Source organism: Euwallacea similis, chromosome 19 (assembly GCF_039881205.1).
Source record: "Euwallacea similis isolate ESF13 chromosome 19, ESF131.1, whole genome shotgun sequence".
Lineage (NCBI taxonomy): Eukaryota > Metazoa > Arthropoda > Insecta > Coleoptera > Curculionidae > Euwallacea > Euwallacea similis.
The window spans coordinates 792308-810006 of NC_089627.1; the positions used below are offsets into that span (position 1 = coordinate 792308).

The 17699-nt window shown below is 37.8% G+C and overlaps 6 protein-coding genes across 7 annotated transcripts; 4 read left to right on the plus strand and 2 right to left on the minus strand.

Annotated features, from left to right (window-relative positions):
- Positions 1 to 1601: 1601 nt before the first annotated feature.
- Rab35 (RAS oncogene family member Rab35) lies at positions 1602 to 3649 on the minus strand. The gene is made up of 5 exons (XM_066399668.1): positions 3445 to 3649; positions 2894 to 3068; positions 2717 to 2841; positions 2509 to 2665; positions 1602 to 2451 (listed from the first exon to the last, which is right to left on the minus strand). The coding sequence occupies exons 1-5, from the start codon at positions 3494 to 3496 to the stop codon at positions 2346 to 2348; spliced, it is 615 nt and encodes a 204-aa protein (XP_066255765.1). The 5' UTR covers positions 3497 to 3649; the 3' UTR covers positions 1602 to 2345.
- A 417-nt stretch (positions 3650 to 4066) lies between these two features.
- On the plus strand, positions 4067 to 6300 carry LOC136415198 (ribonucleoside-diphosphate reductase subunit M2 B-like). The gene is made up of 2 exons (XM_066399665.1): positions 4067 to 4184; positions 5118 to 6300. Exon 2 carries the CDS (start codon positions 5120 to 5122, stop codon positions 6248 to 6250), a length of 1131 nt encoding a protein of 376 aa, XP_066255762.1. The 5' UTR covers positions 4067 to 4184; positions 5118 to 5119; the 3' UTR covers positions 6251 to 6300.
- A 192-nt stretch (positions 6301 to 6492) lies between these two features.
- LOC136415202 (sodium/bile acid cotransporter 7-B-like) lies at positions 6493 to 8042 on the plus strand. Its single transcript, XM_066399669.1, has 5 exons — positions 6493 to 6709; positions 6767 to 6986; positions 7042 to 7192; positions 7249 to 7618; positions 7796 to 8042. Exons 1-5 carry the CDS (start codon positions 6598 to 6600, stop codon positions 7957 to 7959), a joined length of 1017 nt encoding a protein of 338 aa, XP_066255766.1. The 5' UTR covers positions 6493 to 6597; the 3' UTR covers positions 7960 to 8042.
- Positions 7981 to 8954, minus strand: LOC136415200 (gem-associated protein 8-like). The gene is made up of 2 exons (XM_066399667.1): positions 8522 to 8954; positions 7981 to 8465 (listed from the first exon to the last, which is right to left on the minus strand). The coding sequence occupies exons 1-2, from the start codon at positions 8816 to 8818 to the stop codon at positions 8091 to 8093; spliced, it is 672 nt and encodes a 223-aa protein (XP_066255764.1). The 5' UTR covers positions 8819 to 8954; the 3' UTR covers positions 7981 to 8090.
- A 44-nt stretch (positions 8955 to 8998) lies between these two features.
- Positions 8999 to 14165, plus strand: Tes (Testin). 2 transcript variants are annotated; one of them, XM_066399660.1, is made up of 6 exons: positions 8999 to 9117; positions 10992 to 11193; positions 11255 to 11398; positions 11452 to 11562; positions 11618 to 11803; positions 11859 to 14165. In XM_066399660.1, exons 2-6 carry the CDS (start codon positions 11052 to 11054, stop codon positions 13817 to 13819), a joined length of 2544 nt encoding a protein of 847 aa, XP_066255757.1. In that variant the 5' UTR covers positions 8999 to 9117; positions 10992 to 11051; the 3' UTR covers positions 13820 to 14165. The 2 variants fall into 2 exon arrangements, with proteins under 2 accessions (XP_066255757.1, XP_066255758.1); XM_066399661.1 differs by having other exon boundaries at positions 11034 to 11193.
- AlkB (alpha-ketoglutarate-dependent dioxygenase AlkB) lies at positions 9367 to 10894 on the plus strand. Its single transcript, XM_066399666.1, has one exon. The coding sequence runs from the start codon at positions 9596 to 9598 to the stop codon at positions 10538 to 10540; it is 945 nt and encodes a 314-aa protein (XP_066255763.1). The 5' UTR covers positions 9367 to 9595; the 3' UTR covers positions 10541 to 10894.
- Positions 14166 to 17699: the final 3534 nt, after the last annotated feature.

Below are 17699 nucleotides of genomic sequence, written 5' to 3' on the forward strand. Positions count from 1 at the left end.
TTGACAGGAAAAATGGTAATCGTTAAAGAACATCAAGTAGGCGTTGAAGCGTCAAAGACGCGTCATAGATGAGTTCATTTGTTAATGTGTTATCACTTAGTTGTTTGATGATGATTAACAAATGTTGTAATTAACGCCCTGCGTTTATGATTCTTCGCAGCTTACTGGGAGGGTTTTTAACGATGGCCTGATGTTTCTCTGAAAATAGAACTTCAGCTCTAGTCCGTCCATCATCATACCCCAGAGCACTCATCGGTAAATTTTAGCCACATTAACGAGGTATCTCACGAATTTTTCAAAGGAAAAACCGCCCGATTATTCGCTTATTCGTCATTACGAATGCCTTGTTCGTTGTGCTAGCACTCGGCTGAGTCATCTAAGAAACCATATCGGTACGAAAACATACAAAAAATTTTACAATGCTTTTTCGAAGGGACCGGTCATAGGGCCAACGATAACAACGATGCGATGGCCTCCAAACATTCAAATAACTTTACAGCGTTTTTTGCGAGCATACATTGGTCTAACCACGGAAACGATACGCGAAACGAAGTAATATACAGCGGGTATATGCTAGAAGAAGGAAATAGAAACGGTGACAAAGGTCACTTGCCATTAGAGTGATCACCAACTCGTAAAATACAATTAATAAAGAGGGAGGTTACGTTAAGTCCAATGATTAAATCCTGGCCTTGTAGGGGGTGAGGTTAGCCGGCGAACTTTCCTGGTTGGTGGTTTTTCTTGGAGTACGGGGGCGGTGATCGAAACTTTCGCCCGGGGCGCCAAACTCGCTAAGGCTGGTCCTGCAGACACCAATCCCTTACTTCAAATTAGCTTTTTCGAATGATAATCTATCAACCATTGCGAAGAATAATGTCAGTTCCTGTTTATTTTCGACGCAGCACGCACTGCACTTACGTCCGCCTATAACTTTTTCCAATCGCCGAAACTCTTGCTTCGGTTCAATGTGAGCCCATCCAAGAACGTTGCTCAGTGATCGCGCTACTTCGAAGACCAGAACGCGAATAACACGATATTCTCAGAATTGACAAATTAATTCGAATTTTAGAAGCGCGATTTTTATCAGTTTTTATCCGGGCATAATCCTGTAAAAGCAGTCATTACGTTTCTACTTAATTAATCTTTAAGTCTTTAAAATTTTTCGGAATCTTCTCTATATTTTCAGTCGAAATCTTTTTTCGCGAGCGGTGGCGCCATTAATACTAACAATTGAAGTGTGCTATTCTTTTGTTTCCAAAGCATTCTAGCAAAAAGCGTCGCTCCTCTGTGACGACGAATTCACAGGATTGCTAATAACTAGATTTTCTGACATAGAAATTCCCTCAAAAATAGTGTTAAACGAAAAAGTTATTCTATTATGAACTCCACCGATAAAAGTGCGCAACAGATGACGTCGAGCGAAACTCCCTTTGCCTTTTCTGCATATGAATCTTTCACCTTCGAACAAGGCGCTGTAGAGCCACTTGGGTCAAACTGCTAGTTTGATGAGCAGAATGATTTTGCTGCATAATCTGTGGAAGAAAAATGACTGGATTGTCCTGTTATCGAGCAGTAGAATGTGAATTGGGTAAATCAAACAGTTATCACAACAAATATACAATTTATTTCAATAAGAAACAAATGCACAATTTTAATATTATGAGGTTATATACACATCCAGATTATTACAAAAATAAAATTGTATAAATAAATGCACCTTGAAAAACATATACTTAATAATAATTGTCATTTTCCAAATATTATGAGAATACACTTCTTTTGTTTGATATGACATACTTGAAAATACACTTAATCCTTAAAGGAATCGTAATTAATAATTTTAGCCAATTAACTAGCAAAGAATGGAATTTAACAGAACTGCAGTTTTGAGTGTTGCTATCTAAAAAGTGAATATTTACAGTGGTATTGGTTATGTATGTACACATTAGTCCTACAATAACCAATTGTTGTTAAGGCAAAAATAATTATCCTTGGATCTTTGCTATTCTGTTGTTAAATAGATTAAACTTATGGATAGCCTCTGCGATTGACCATCATGTTTAACACAATTTCAAAAAGCTCAATTACACTGACCAAAAAATTGTCTGAAGGATCCTATAAATGAAACTCGCTAATAGTTCTTTTATTCTAATTTGTTAAATTAATAAAAATTAACAAACCAGTTTCTGAGAATATCACATGCTTTTGGCTTTACTCTCCTAAAGTAATTGCGCATGGAAGCTAATACAACGTATAAAGGAAACTGAGCTATTCATTTGAATTGTACTGGTACACTATACACCATCCAGTATTCACCCACTCACACACATCCAAACATTCCTTTGCTAACAACACTTGTTGCCATTGCCTTTCTTTGAAGATTTCTTTTTGTCCCTTAAATTAACTACATCTCTGTGATCATTTTGCCTCTCCTTCATTTCTACTTTTGACCTACAACAAAAAGCCACATTTTACCTTTGTAATCAATACCATCAGTACTAACACTACCTTAACACTAGCCTCGTTATTGCCATAAACATTTCTTCTACATTAATATTGTCTTTTGCTGATGTTTCAAATAGTTGAATGTTCATTGTATCAGCAAATCTCTGAGCATCCTCTGTAAGGACTACTTTGCGGTCAGGTGTGTCATTTTTGTTCCCCACTAAAAAATTCAGCATTTAATTAAAAGGGTACAGCTAGCAGTGAAACTAACCCAGCACTCTGTTCACCACCTCACAATTTTGGTCAATTTCATGCAACCATCTCTTAACATTTGCAAATGTCTCTCCATTGGTGACATCATATACTATTATAACCCCATGGGTACCCCTATAATAACTATACAAGGCTCTTAGTATATTTTTCCAGTTCTGTAAGCACTGTGACTCACGTGCTGGTGATAGTTCTGAACCTCTCCTGCCCTGCAGTGTCCCATATCTGAAGTTTGACCCTTTGGCCCTCAATGTGTACAGTTTTAATTTTAAAATCCACTCCAATGGTTGTTATATAACTCCCAGTAAATGTGTTGTCTGAGAATCGTAGTAGAAGGGAACTTTTGCCAACACCTAGTTAAGAGGGTTTTGTACAGTTTAAAGAACCAGTTGATCTAGTAAATCATTGGGATCTATTATCATTGCACTGGCCATAGTTTAGTGACAACATTGTAGTGTTTTTCAAGTGAAATAAAACTTATATTGCTCAAAGAGAATAATATTTATAAATTAAGAGGATTGGAGCTGTATGCACATCAAGAGAGCACACTTTTTGTGTGCTAATGCACAAGGAATGGGCTGCAGAAAATAAGCTCATATCATATAGGATAACGGAAGCCACCTAATTATTTGATAACTGAAGAGTATATTTATAGTTTTAACTCAATTTTCACTTAATTTCCTCTGAAACCCCGCCCCGAGACAAAACACAGGAACACAGAATACTCACCACTATCTCCTATTATTAACAATTTAAACAAGTGGTCGTAGTCCCTGGCCATTCTCTCGAGGTTCACTAATCACTGGGATTCAATTTTAACATAAAATTCAGCTTTTTTTCCTATTTTTTATTTATCTAAACAGTTTTTTATGTATTTGCTTAATGAGTGTAGGATCTAACAAAACGATGACAAATCCTTCTCTGCCAAAGTGACAAGTAAATTGTAAAGTAATGTCATTGTCAGTGGGAAGCGAGTGGCTCCATCTGATGAATGGAAGCTCAAGTCATTATTGAAAATCAGATTGACGGGTAACGTAATCAAAATTACACATTTTACGCTTTGTAAGTTTTTATTGTTTTGTTAGTGATCCGTAACATGCAATAAAACAATGAACTCCATTGGTTTCCCCCGGGATAAAACTCCTACCCGCGTGAGTATACAATTGACAATGACCGTGTCAAATGTCAAGACCAACGCATTCGTTTATCAACTTTTAATTAAAAAATCATGTTGTTAATACAAATTTTCTGCTAGTTAGACAAAGACGAAGAGAAATACCCATGTTCTCCTTTGACGTATTGTCTTAAGTTCTAACCTCAATCTAAAAAATAAACAAACAATATTTATGGAGTGGAGGGTATATTTAGCCTGAGACCGGTATAATTTTGGCGCACTTTTTTATCAGAACAACGCTAAAAAGCACTGCGTGTTTGTGCAAATTTAATCCCAAGAATTTAAGGTTGCAAAGGTAAGTCAAATATCCCACTATTACGCTACAATCATGATACCTCTTGTGGTTTACTGTTAAAATCCCCCAAAAGAGGTTTTTCTTAGGCAAATTGGGTATTTTCTTTATAAGAGCGAAGCGTGGTGTATACCAGTCTTTAATCACGTATAGATAAGATTCAATCCTAAGCCTACATCTTGCTTCCCTACTGTCTTATGACATAATGTTCTTGGACATTGGAGACAGGCCCAATGGGTTCCAGTGATGCAGAAACCTTCCATGTATCCTTTATAGTCTGAAAGGTCGTCGTATGACCTTGAAGAGGAAACCATGAAAAGTTGATTAAGGTCTTTAAAACATTCCTTACATGGTCACTGAAAAAAGATGGATAATAGTGTAAAAGAAAGAAATCCCTTTTTTATGGAATAGACTTGTGGCTGTTTTTCAAATGTTCTTGTAACATTATCAGGATAAAATTGATTCCATATTAACAAGCATAAAACGGCCCTATTTTAATGCATAAATCAAAAGATTAATGCAATTCCATCACTTTCCAAAAAAAAAACAGATTTTATTATTTTTGTAGTCCTTTTTTCAGTCACCTAGTAGAAAACATTCCATTAACTTTTTATAATTAGTTACATACTTCGTGTATTATATTTTATCTACCCTTCCAGTTAATGTATGTGAACTAATAGACACAATTAGCATATCAACAAAAATACGCCTCAAATTTCATGCTAAATAACTCTTAAATGCATTGTCATATTTTAATGATTTGCTGTGGTACCTCACAGCAATTACCATAAAGTACAGAAATTGTTATTCATTTTCAAGGATTCAAGAACATCCCAAAGCTACTAGTAAAAACTTTACTGCCAATTGCATTGCCATCAATATTGTTATTATTATTATTATTATGATTATTATAATCATTAATGCTTCCTATTGCAGCAATGCCTTCCTATGAAAAGGAAAATGATAGTCTACAGGCCAATCTATTGTCCAGTAAAGTGAACTATTCGGTGCTGTCCCCCAGTAAAGCCAATATAATCCAACAGGAAGTAATCTCTGATATTCCCATTCAGGTGGGAAAAGACTATGAGCACTTTGATCCAGAATTAGAACCTTTATTGCGTGAAAATCCCAGAAGATTTGTAATATTTCCAATTGAATACCCAGACATTTGGGACAAGTACAAAAAGGCCGAAGCCTCGTTTTGGACCACTGAAGAGGTGGACCTGTCTCAGGACCTCATGCACTGGAAAAACCTCACTGATAATGAGAGACACTTTATTTCGCACGTTCTTGCTTTCTTTGCTGCCTCTGATGGAATTGTAAATGAAAACCTTGTTGAAAGGTTCAGTCAGGAGGTGCAAGTTACCGAAGCGAGATGCTTTTATGGCTTTCAAATTGCCATAGAGAACATTCATTCTGAAATGTACAGCATGCTAATAGAGACCTACATCAGTGATCCCAAAGAAAAAGAGTTTTTGTTCAATGCCATTGAAACTCTGCCATGTGTGAGGAAAAAAGCAGATTGGGCTTTAACATGGATCTCTTCGAAAACCTCAACCTTTGGTGAACGCCTTGTTGCTTTTGCTGCTGTGGAAGGTATCTTCTTTTCAGGCAGCTTCGCTTCTATCTTCTGGCTGAAGAAACGTGGACTGATGCCAGGACTGACATTCTCAAACGAACTAATTTCCAGAGATGAGGGTCTGCACTGTGATTTTGCTTGCCTGTTGTTCTCCCATCTGGTGCAAAAACCTTCTAAAGAGAGAGTAACTAATATCATAAGGGACGCCGTGGTCATTGAACAGGAATTCCTATCAGATGCCCTGCCTGTGAGCCTGATAGGCATGAATTGCAACCTTATGTGCCAGTACATCGAGTTTGTGGCTGATAGATTGCTGCTGGAGCTTGGGTGTGAGAAGATCTATAATGTAACAAATCCCTTTGATTTTATGGCAATTATTTCCACTGAAGGTAAGACCAACTTTTTCGAGAAAAAAGTCGGTGAATATCAAAAGGTAGGAGTGATTGGGGATTCTGAGGACAATGTATTTACCACAGACGCGGATTTTTAAGTAGTGTTTTTGCCAAAAAAATTTACAATTTATTTTTTGTTTATGCACTCTTTTTTAGTCTCGTATTTTTATCCTTAGTCTTATATTTTACTTGTTTATTGTTTAGCTGTGAATGAATGTTTAGTTTTAATAAAAAAATGATAGGGATAATCTCTACTTGTTTAAAAAACCTTGTTGCCAAGTTTTATCATCAGGCCTGATCGGTGTTACGTTCACCTATTGTCAAATGTTATGTGTGCTCCAACGTCAATCAAAACGTAAACAAAAGATTTAAATGCTTTGGTGTTTTAATTGCAAAAAACAGTTGAAATGGAAGAAAAACTACTCATAAACAAATAAACTTTAAAATGCGGCAAAAAATAACGCCGACAGAATTCTTGAAGAAAAACTGGCTGCTCTCAGCGATTCTCCTTTGCATATTTCTTGCTGCTCTGTACCCAAAGTTGGGATCCAAAGAAGGCAAGTTTGAAAACCTCCTTGAAATAACCTAAATCAACTCAAAGTTGCGACTTTTAGGACCATTAAAGACAGAATATACCGTTAAATATGGAGCTATATCCCTTATGTTTCTTATAAGTGGCTTTTCTCTTAAAACGGACAGTATTTTCCGTACCTTCAAACAATACAAACTGCATTTGTTTATTCAACTATTCACCTTTATTTTCGTTCCAATTTTTACCCAGATTTTTGTGAAATTGTTATCAAAATTTGGGATCAACGTTTGGGTTCTAAAAGGGTATGCCAAACCACTTTATTTAAAGCACCAAATTAAAAATAAAAATTTTCATTAGCCTCTTAACTGTGGCTTGTATGCCACCCCCTGTTAGCAGTGCAGTGATTCTCACAAGGGCTGCACAAGGCAATGAAACAGCAGCAATTTTCAATTCAGTTGTCGGCAGTTTTTTGGGCATCATTATTACCCCTTTGTCACTATTGTTCAATGTAGGTATAAGAAGAAAATTCCTTTTTATTTAATTAATATGACCTGAAACTTTCAGTTAGGATCCACAACTATTGTGCCTTTATTCAGCACAGTAATCCAGCTGACCATTACTGTGTTATTACCGCTTATTATAGGGCAGAGCCTTAAGAGACACCTAAACATTCAGGCTCACAAAATCCCAATGAATTCTATCAGCCAATGTGCTTTATTGTTTGTAATCTATACAACTTTTTGTGATACATTTTTGGTTCCTGAAACTGGACTTTCAGCTTTAGATGTTATTTTCACAATTTTTTCAGTGCTAATTTTACAGATTATTCTGATAATAATTAGCTTCAGGCTTTCTGATTTTTTAAAAACTTATTTCTCTGCTGCTGACATCATTGCCATAGTTTTTTGCTCAACTCACAAATCCCTAACTTTAGGTAAGTTTCTACTCAATGAAATTAAAGGCTTCTACAGACGGACAACTTGGTTGTGTTACTTAAACATTGTAAGGTAATTTAATGATGCCGCGGCATAAAGTGATCTGTCTCTAGGAGCCCAAATATGCTGTCAACTTTAAGTTAAAATAAAGCATGGGTGTTAAATGTTCTTTCCAGGCATTCCTATATTAAAAATAATGTTCCAAGGCTACTCACATTTAAGTCAAATCAGCTTACCGTTGTTGGTTTATCACCCAACTCAAATTATCTTGGGAGGATTAATGGTTTCACAGCTGAAGTATTGGCTACATTCACAGAGGCACAGAAAACTACCTGTTTAAAATGAATATAAAGCCAAAATATTGTTTTAATTTTTAATTTATTTGCATGTTAACATTCACAATAATATTAATTTATAAAGCCACTTAGTTTTTAAATACACCTATGTAGGTACAATGTGAGTAACCACTTATTATGGCCAGTACCTTGGAGAATTATCCTCCACCAGTCTTTCATAATTCAACTGGATAGCAGTTTCCATGCCCATGATTTTGGCAGCATGATTTCCATAGATTTTCTCCATATTCTTTAATCTGTTCTTCCCCTCAGGCTCTTTCGGTAACACTTTTAATTTACCTAAAGAGGTGCTCGGCTCCTGTTCATCAGTAACACCACTATCCTGTGACTCTACTTCAGTGCTAAAACTAGTACTGGGCTTCTGTTGCCAGGTTTTGTTTTTCTCATAATAATTTACTTGTTGAGCATATATATCTCTTAAGTGCTGTCGCAACATTTTATTTTCAATTTCCAAACTGATAGATCTGGATTTCCAGTAGGCTATTTGCTCCTAGTGTTGCAAATATGTGATTTTTTGGTTTTGTTTTATTAACAGCAAAAACTTACCTTTTGTTGCCACTCACTGACTTCAACAGGGAGTTTGTCGAAGTCACACAAAGGGGCCATATCCATATCAATGACGTTAAACTCTTGAACTTTATTACAGAGATCCTCAGCGCCCCTCCGTAGGCGTTCTCCTTTCAGCATAGCCAAGTAGGTCTTCCTGCTCCTTTTTCTGCGATTTCTCCGATTGTAATTTTTTGAACTTTTTTTATATTTCTTTTGGATAATCTTTGAAGAGACGCTGCTTTCGAAGTGGCGCTTTTTCAGTTTGTCACGCAAATCGGTCAGTTTATCGTCCATCGCTTTATGAAGTTGGCATTTTTAGCCTTCTTTTGGGGAATTTATTTTGAGAATTTGAAAAGAAAAAATTCAAGAAGACGAACAATATTGTAAACCACAAATTTGGTTGAATGACTCTCTTTGACATTGACAGGTCTCAACTGATAATGCTCCAGTCAACTATCGTTTGTTTATTTTTCGGAATGAGTCACGCTTTTCATTGGTGGTGTACCACTTGTTGATTCACACGGGTTTTGGGATGAATCATTTTAATTCTTAATTATTGAAAAGTGCTGTTAGTCTCGGAACTCTGTAACGAGGTAAGAGTTTTGCATTTAATTCACTCATAAGGGAACCTGTTTAATCGAATTCACATAGAGAAGAGGAAGTCATAGCAATAATTAAACAAAAACAATAAAGAACAAAATCCTGTTTGAAAAGTCAATTCGGCTTATAGAAGCCGCCACCATCTGCACCTCAGTAGATCATATAGCTATCTGTTTTTTTGCATTGATTAACATGAAATGCAGTACTTCAAAGATTTATTTGATCTTTTTTCATTTTTGAACGGGTAAAGAAACTAATCAAACCGCGTTGTGCCCTTCCAAAAGAATTTAACCAGTGAATATTAAGATGCGTTAATTCAGGTAGTTTGAGGACCATCAGTTTCAATACAATCACAATAGACACTAATCCAGGACAGAGGAGCACACTCAGAATTTCATTGGAACTTCTCTAAGTAAAAACTAACCTTTAAATACCTTCAAGTCTCCCCTGCAGGTCCATACTTGTAAGGAAATGTTCAAGGACAGCTTCAAATATTACAAATCTAAGAATCCCCCGCCTGAACTAGGCAGAGTCCTTGATTTTGATTGTATACACAAGTTCAAGAACAAAGTTCAACAAGTGCCTTTACCCTCGACTAATCTCAGCCCATTCTTTGGTCTTAAACCTTTAGACACTTGGGAAGTATATGAAATCACTGACCGCCCAGGCTTGATCTTCATCCGAAACCCTTTCACTCCATTGGGGCAGCGGTTTTGGCCTGTCAGGTGTCTTAAAGACTACTCGAGAAAACCTAATAAATCCAATCTAGACGGTTTCAGTTTAGTACCGGATAATAAAGATTGGTGGGAGTTATGTCAAAGCAGCAATAAGTTGCTGTTGAACAAGTTGAGATGGATTACTTTGGGGTACCACCATAATTGGGACACCAAGGTGTATTCTGAAGGTAACAGGGGCAAGTTCCCTAAGGACCTCAAAGAACTGACTGCCTTTCTTGCAAAAGCTGTGGGCTATGACAGCTTCTCAGCTGAAGCTGCAATAGTCAATTATTACCACATGGACTCCACACTGTCTGGTCACAAGGACCGTTCAGAAAGGAACTTAACAGCCCCATTATTCTCTCTGAGTTTTGGGCAAACTGCCATATTTCTTATTGGAGGTGAATCAGTAGAAGACATAGCAATCCCAATATTTCTAAGAAGTGGGGATGTAGTGGTGATGAGTAAGGACTCAAGGTTGTGTTATCATGGAGTCCCAAAGATTTTACAAGTAGACTCAGGGCGGTGGAGCTTGGTGGAAAATAGTAGTGAAAAAGTAGTGGTGAAAGAACACAAGGAAGTGATGGATATCTGTAAAAATGATGTCCTGTGGCAGCCTTTTGGAGACTATTTGACCCATTCAAGGATCAATGTGAATGTGAGGCAGGTGTTGTATGATGGGGAGGTGCAGCTGGATTAAGGCGTGCTGAATGATAAAAGGTTTACATATTCACTTACATGATGCTCATAGGAGGTAAAAAAAAGTTAAAGTAATTCAAATGTTACTCAAGTAGCATAAATAATGAATGAAAGAGTTGCACAATGCACCTTTTTAGATCTAGTTTACCTCATATTATGTGAATGTATAAACTCAGCTACAGGTACTGAAAGCCTTAGTAGTGCTGGAGCTTAGTAGATACCAATTTAAATGTGAAGTTACAGTAAAGCAATAAGGGACTGATATGTGCCAAAATATTGTTATTTTTGTATACAGAGCCATTGAATTTGTTGTTCACTATTTACAGTATTGTTTATTATACGTTTTTGAACTATTGTTGTGTATTTTAACTCTTAGCCTAGCCTGTCCTCCCCCGCTTCCATGTTTACCCTCTGTGGAGCCTGTGTTGATATAATAAAATATTGTTTAAAAGGTCATATTATATTCATATTCACGACATTGTTTTATATCTAAGACACCTACATCAACTAAAATGAGTGGAGAAATCGAGGTTTCTGAGACACCCAACTGGCTGAACGATTTGGAAGCCAAAAGAGAGCGAAGACTGAAAGTTAAATTGGGCCATGAAACCGGCGCCGGGGCACCCTGTCTCAAATGCGGAGATGATTGTCCAGGTACTTAAAAGCCCTTCAATTGTCTTTCATGTACATCTCAACCTTTATGTATTGGCTATAGGCCTGGACCTACATTTTTGGAGAAAAGCTTGCAAAATATGCCGTTGCCCAAAAGAGGAGCATGATGTCCCTGACGATGACATTTACGGGTGGGCCCAGTTTCAGCTATTAGGCAGCAAGCCCAATAGGGTGAAGACCAAAATAAGTAAGCCTTCATTTATTCACGACTTTGATAGTATTAATAATGTTTTTAAACAGTTTTGCCAGGTAGAAAGGACGAAGTCGAGCTTGAATGGGCTCCAAAGGGACACAAGGAAACCATTGATAAGTACTTAAAGACTTTACCTCCAGAAGCTTTGCCAGTCAAAGGTAATTTTAATCTCTAATAGACAAAAGGGACCAAGTCACAATTGAAATCTTTCAGGTTCTCAGGCAGCTCAAGACCGCAAACAGCTCCTGCAAAAGCAGATTCCCGTTCATGACATCGATCCAGGTCTATGCCATGAGTTGAATGATGAAGAAGTTGCCAGGATGGAAGAGTATGTGGACCACATTAAAAGCAGCTCTGTTGGAGTCGGCCAGATTGTCAATTTGTCCACTGTTATTAAGGGTAAATAAGTGGGAAGACAAGTCTATGGAGGTTTTAAATTTTGCATTTATTACAGCTAATCTTCACAGCATCAGTCCTCAGGAGGCCCACATAATAGCCAGTAAACACCCTAAATCTATCCCATTTAGCGAAGTTGTCAATTTACAGAGCGGTTTAGCCAAAAGCCTGGACTCTCTGTCGCTTAATCAGAAGCCCAATCATCAACTTCTCGCCTCCCCTTTACCCACAATGCAACCATCTGCCATTAACCCCAGGGAGGACGTCAGTAGATCTCCTTATCAGGCGATGAAATTCAAAGATATTAATCACGTGGGATATTCATTAAACTTGAGCCCTGACAAAAGCTCACTGCACCCCCGTTATGCAGACAACTTATCTAAGAAAGAGGGAGACGGCTATAGTATCGATGAGAAGCTGTTGCAAGGGACCAATTTTAACCCGGCTTTGACTCCTAGTCAGTTTATGAAAGGTCGCGATGAATTTAGACGGTCTCCAGTGCCTTATGCAGATGCCTCATTTGAGAAAAATACCTTAAATTCTAAAGGTTCGGCTGATAATGATGAGCAAACCGGGTTTGAAAACCCACTTTTTAAGAATCGCTCTCCGGCGAACAAGAGTCTTCCGGGTTATTCAGCAGCAAGCAACGTTTCGTCTCAAGTGGAGAACCTGGACCCAACAAAACCTCTTAAGAGCATGAAAGACCTGATTTATAGCACTTATGACCCGAATCAAGGACCGATTCCTGAAGATATCTCAGGGAATGTGGGTAATAGGGCAGTTTTACCAGGTTATGAACCACATCTTGTTTTGAACACGTACAAACATGATCCTAGCGTGATAGCACTGCAAAAGCACAGTGAACAGGTGCCGCCTTTTAGTGGAGCTTTTGCAAAGAATTTGACTTGCAATCCTGCTAACACCGGTAAACCTTTAAGCATGCATCAAAATGTTAGTGAGCAACAAAATAATAGCTTTGAGGATCATGGAACTGCCATAAATAATTCCAGTCTAAGGCCATTTAACCAAAGTGCACAGAGCAAAGAGCAGGAACCAAACATTAACGAAGCATATAATACCCCAAGTCTACATGATCAAATCTTTAATGCTCAACAACGCCGAGAGCAGGAACCCCATTCCGGTGAGTCAGGAACACTGCCCCAAAACATGTATAATAAACCTATTCCGAGCACGAGTGCTCAATTTGGAGGCCTTCCTCTCAAGGCTCGTAAACCTCTTGCAAATCAGAATCCAAGAGAATTGCATATTACTGAAGACTTCCTGGAGCCCCACTTTGTGAACATTGGATCTATCCAGGATTTAAATCCAGATATTAGAAAGGCCACATCGGCAGTTAATCCCGGATATCAGGATGAGGATTACGGGACTGATTATAGCCCCGAAAGCATTAAGGAAATCTTAAATAACATTAAACTGCCTGATTGCCACTACTGCAAGAAACCGTTTGAGGAGAATGAGTTCGCAGTAACCATAGACAGGGCTAGCGTTCTCTTTCATGCTAATTGCTTTAGATGCGCCGGTTGTAACCAGTGCTTGGCTGACAACATCTACTTCTACCACAAGGAAACAAACAACGTGTACTGCGGTCGGGATTATGCGAAAATCAGAGGTTATCCGCGCTGTTCTGCCTGTGACGAGCTGATATTCACCAAAGAATATTGCTTAGCTGAAAATAACACGTTCCATTTGAAGCATTTCTGCTGTTTCCAGTGCGATACTCCCTTGGCAGGGCAAGACTATACTTTGGAAAAGGATAAGCCTTACTGCCTTCCCTGCTATGAGACATCGAAGGCTGCCAAGTGCAGCACTTGCGAGAAAGTCATTAAGCCCCATGAACGTGGATGCCATCTTAACGGAGTGCACTTTCATGCCGAAGATGAGTGCTTTCGATGCATCGTTTGCGGTGTGCCGTTGATGGGGAAGAAGTTGCTGTTAAAAGTTGGAAAATTGTACTGCTCACATGACTGCTTTAATAGTGTGAGCGGTCACAGGTCATAGAAGAATTGGAGCTAGGTCAGGTTCATACTGCGTGCTGATGGATAACCATAATAGGTGCTTTGCGTTTTTAAAAGAAATAAAACCATTGTGCCAGAGTATTTTTAAGGTATAAGTTACCATATTGGATGTGTGTTGTTAGTATATTTTATGGATTATTGTCATATGCTTAATAAGGGTTTTTAGCGATTAAGGTTGAGATATTGTGGAAACTGATCCAAGATTTTTAATACGTTTTTGGGCAAAAGCTTGACTATGTGTGATACAAGAAAATTGAGTATTTTTCTATGCATTTATGAGTGTTTTATATATTTCTAATATAGTTTTGCAATAAACTGGAAATTCACAGCTCCTTAGAAAATCAACATTGTAATATATAGAAATAAGAACCATCCTCGTCCGCGAAGATTTTCTTGTATTTTTCGGTAATTTTTTGACTGATTTAAGAGAAAAGAGTATTTTACTACCCTCCCTTAGTTTTATTCTTTTACCTATCTCTCATAGTGGTCTGTTGACTTCATCCTGAAACGCCACACCTACATGAGCGCACGCGCATTTAAAACCATTTTACTCGAAGAAGCTTACAAGCTGGTTTTGATTTTCTGGTATTCCTTACATCATCATCGTTTTATCATGAATCAAGGCTACGGAGTTTGGCTTATTAAAAACGAACAAACGCGGTATTTGTAAATTATTGTAATTTTGTAGATATCTTAAACCTTTTGTGGTTCTGATCGGTTCAGTTTTGTTCCCAATCAATCGCACGCTAGTGAACGATATCAAAACATGTTGGAGACTACAACCCATGGTAGTTTTGATAACACCACCCTTATTAACGTACCACTACCGGATGTTCCATGGTATTTCGCCTGGATTATCGTGGTGCTCGGAACTGTAGGAAACATCTTGGTCTGTGCGGCCATAATAGTGGACAAGAGCCTTCAAACCAACACCAACTACTTCTTGTTCAGTCTATCGGTGACGGATTTACTCGTAACTGTGGCAGTAATTCCTGCTAGATTCATTCTGTATATCTATGGTAAGTTGAGACATGGCAGGCGGCTTGAATGGAAAATTTTTGAGGGGTTTTTAAGCCTCTTGAACGTTACGTGGTATCTTTATCATAAGGATATCTTTCATTGACATTGTGAAATAAAGAGAGGGTTTTCATGGAAAATATCTTCCTTTTACTACGGCTTCTTGTAGAGAACGTGTTGTTAACATTTAAGATCTCTTTGAATGATGAGTACTCCACTTAAGGAGCAAATAAGGTTTTATTGTCTTCAGCTTTGGAGCCTTCAACGTTCCCTTTATGCGTTTTGTACGCACTCGGAGACGACTATTTAACAGCTGCTTCCGCGCTACATATTTGTTCCATCAGCATTGAACGGTACTGTGCCATAAAAGACCCATTGGGAGCAAGCAAGATGACCAAAGGCAAGTTGCTGAGACGAATCTTGGTAGTTTGGGCTGTGTCATTCCTGACAATCATCCCTTATTTGACTAGCGGTATTATGCTGCACAGCAACTTGTTGACTCATATTCATGCCTTTTATTTGAACAGCCCTCTTGTCGAAGTACCCTCAAAAGACCACTTACTGCGTCGTTTTACTGAGGCAGTTTCCCTACTCCAAAGTGATCCTTTTCACCGAGAGTTTGGTCATTTACATTATGGTAGCAGTGGTGCTTTATACCTTTATTGGGACTGTCGTCGTTTTGAACAGATTAGTAGAACGACAAAGCGACCCAGGAAACACTATTGTGCGATCTATAGCGAGGAGCCAAAACATCAAGTGAGTGAGTGATTCGGGTTATTCTAGGAATATTAGGGTGGATTTTATTTTTTCTAGGGACGGCAGCCATAAACTTCGAGCTTTAAATACTGAGAAGCGGGCCTTAAGGGTGGTTTGGATCATATCGTTTGCGTTCACGGTTACCTTACTACCTTACGCTATTTCCACCACAATGTTAATTTTCAATCTCTTCGTAGCTCCTGAGATCACCAAAGCGGCAGCCTATCTCAATTACATGAATTCCGCAATTAACCCCATTCTTTACACGATATTCAATAAGCAATTCAGAAGAAATTTCGTGAAATTCATACTATTGAAATTCAGGTCTCATGAGGCCTCATAAGAAAATGTAAGTTCTTTTTACCTGTGGTAATATTGTTTAATTTAGATTCAAAGAAGTTAACGGTTATTTCGATTTAAGAGAACTTTTCAAAGGACTTCTTTTGCCTCAAATTCTTCAAGCTTTTGCGCAATAATGTAAAATCCTTGTCATGTGGGTGTTCATACGCGAAAAACCTTCTCAAAATATATTTTATGTGAAAACCAGTTATATTAATTTGTATTGGGAAGTCGATTCAATAAAGACCAGTTCTTACTGATTTTTGATGAGTTGCGTCTTCCTACGATTCTTCATGATGAACAATGAAAAACGCGTGGCGGACTATTTGTACGATTTGATTTGATTTTTGCATCGACTAGACTATCGCTAGAATCTCTCATTTCCCTGATGGCGAACCTCAGACTAATCTGTTAATGCTCAACTAAAGTATTAAGGCATTAATTTAAAAAATATGAAACTTATAGAGTAACTAATTTAATTTGATTATTAATTTGAATATTAATTATTAGATTTATGTATCCCGCCAGTCTAGATCCAAAAAGGAATAAATGACAATATTAGTTTTCATTTAAGAGCAAACGTCTAGACTAATTAAGAATATTGATGACTAAATAAAATAAACAAAATGTGAAATAGGACGTACATACCTCATATAGAAGAGTTTTGTAAGTTAGTCTTGATAAGGACACTGCCCTTGCCTTTCGATAAGAAAACAAAACGCTCTAGCTTGTATTAACATTTAGTGCCGTGTTTCATTGATACCCATTTTCCTATGAAAATCTAATATTAATCACTTAAACATTCGAGTTATCATCAATCATAGAAAAGTGAGGTCGATTTTTTTATGTTTGGTACTTTAAAAGAATCCCCCCCCCCCCCCCCCCCCTCAAAATTCAAGCGAATAAACCAAAAACTGTAAAATTTATTCCAAGTTCATATAATGAGAAATACTTTTTCGCAAGTTTTTGGCAAAAAGCACCAAGCAGCGCCTCTTCTTGTAAATTAAATTGCAAGCTTATCTTGACCCGATCATCCGCTCCCATCGCCCCGTTCCAAGTGCAACTCCATTCAGTAGTGTTTATTTCCTCAGAGTAGTTGCATCCTGCCAGACCTCATGTCTTATTGATTGGGGGGTGAATGTGAAAGGACACGAATGGGGATCTTGTTTTACTTAGCTTTGTGGGAGGAACGCGCCTCCGAGTACTAACTAACCACCAAACACCACACGAAAAAGGGAAAAAGTTTTTTGGCGACACTCACTTTAACTCACTGAATCACAATTATACGACTCTCGCTTTCGCTCACTACATGTCCGATACATAACATTCACGTCTCACAGGTCTTTGTTGACAGAAGAACACCCGATTATCCCGATTAATAGTTCCTGATTGCGAACATCTTATTCGTCGCCGCGCTACCACTCGCCTGAATCATCTAAGAGGTGATATCGGTAGGAAAACATGCAAAAACTTTATAATCTGCCCTTTAAAAAGGTACTAGTCACAACTCGAACGATAACAAGAGTACAATGGTCTTCAAACATTCAAAAAACTTTACAACTTGCCTTTTGTAATGGTACAGGTCAGTCTAAAAATCGATACGTGATGCGATATAGCACGTAATGTCCCAATGTAAGGACAATATTCGATTATATAGGTGTCCAGCGTAGCGATCTCAAAGCGGCTTTAGTTTAATCAACGAATTTGTAATGAAAAATTGGCGGGAAAGTTCTTTACGCACATTCATGTAT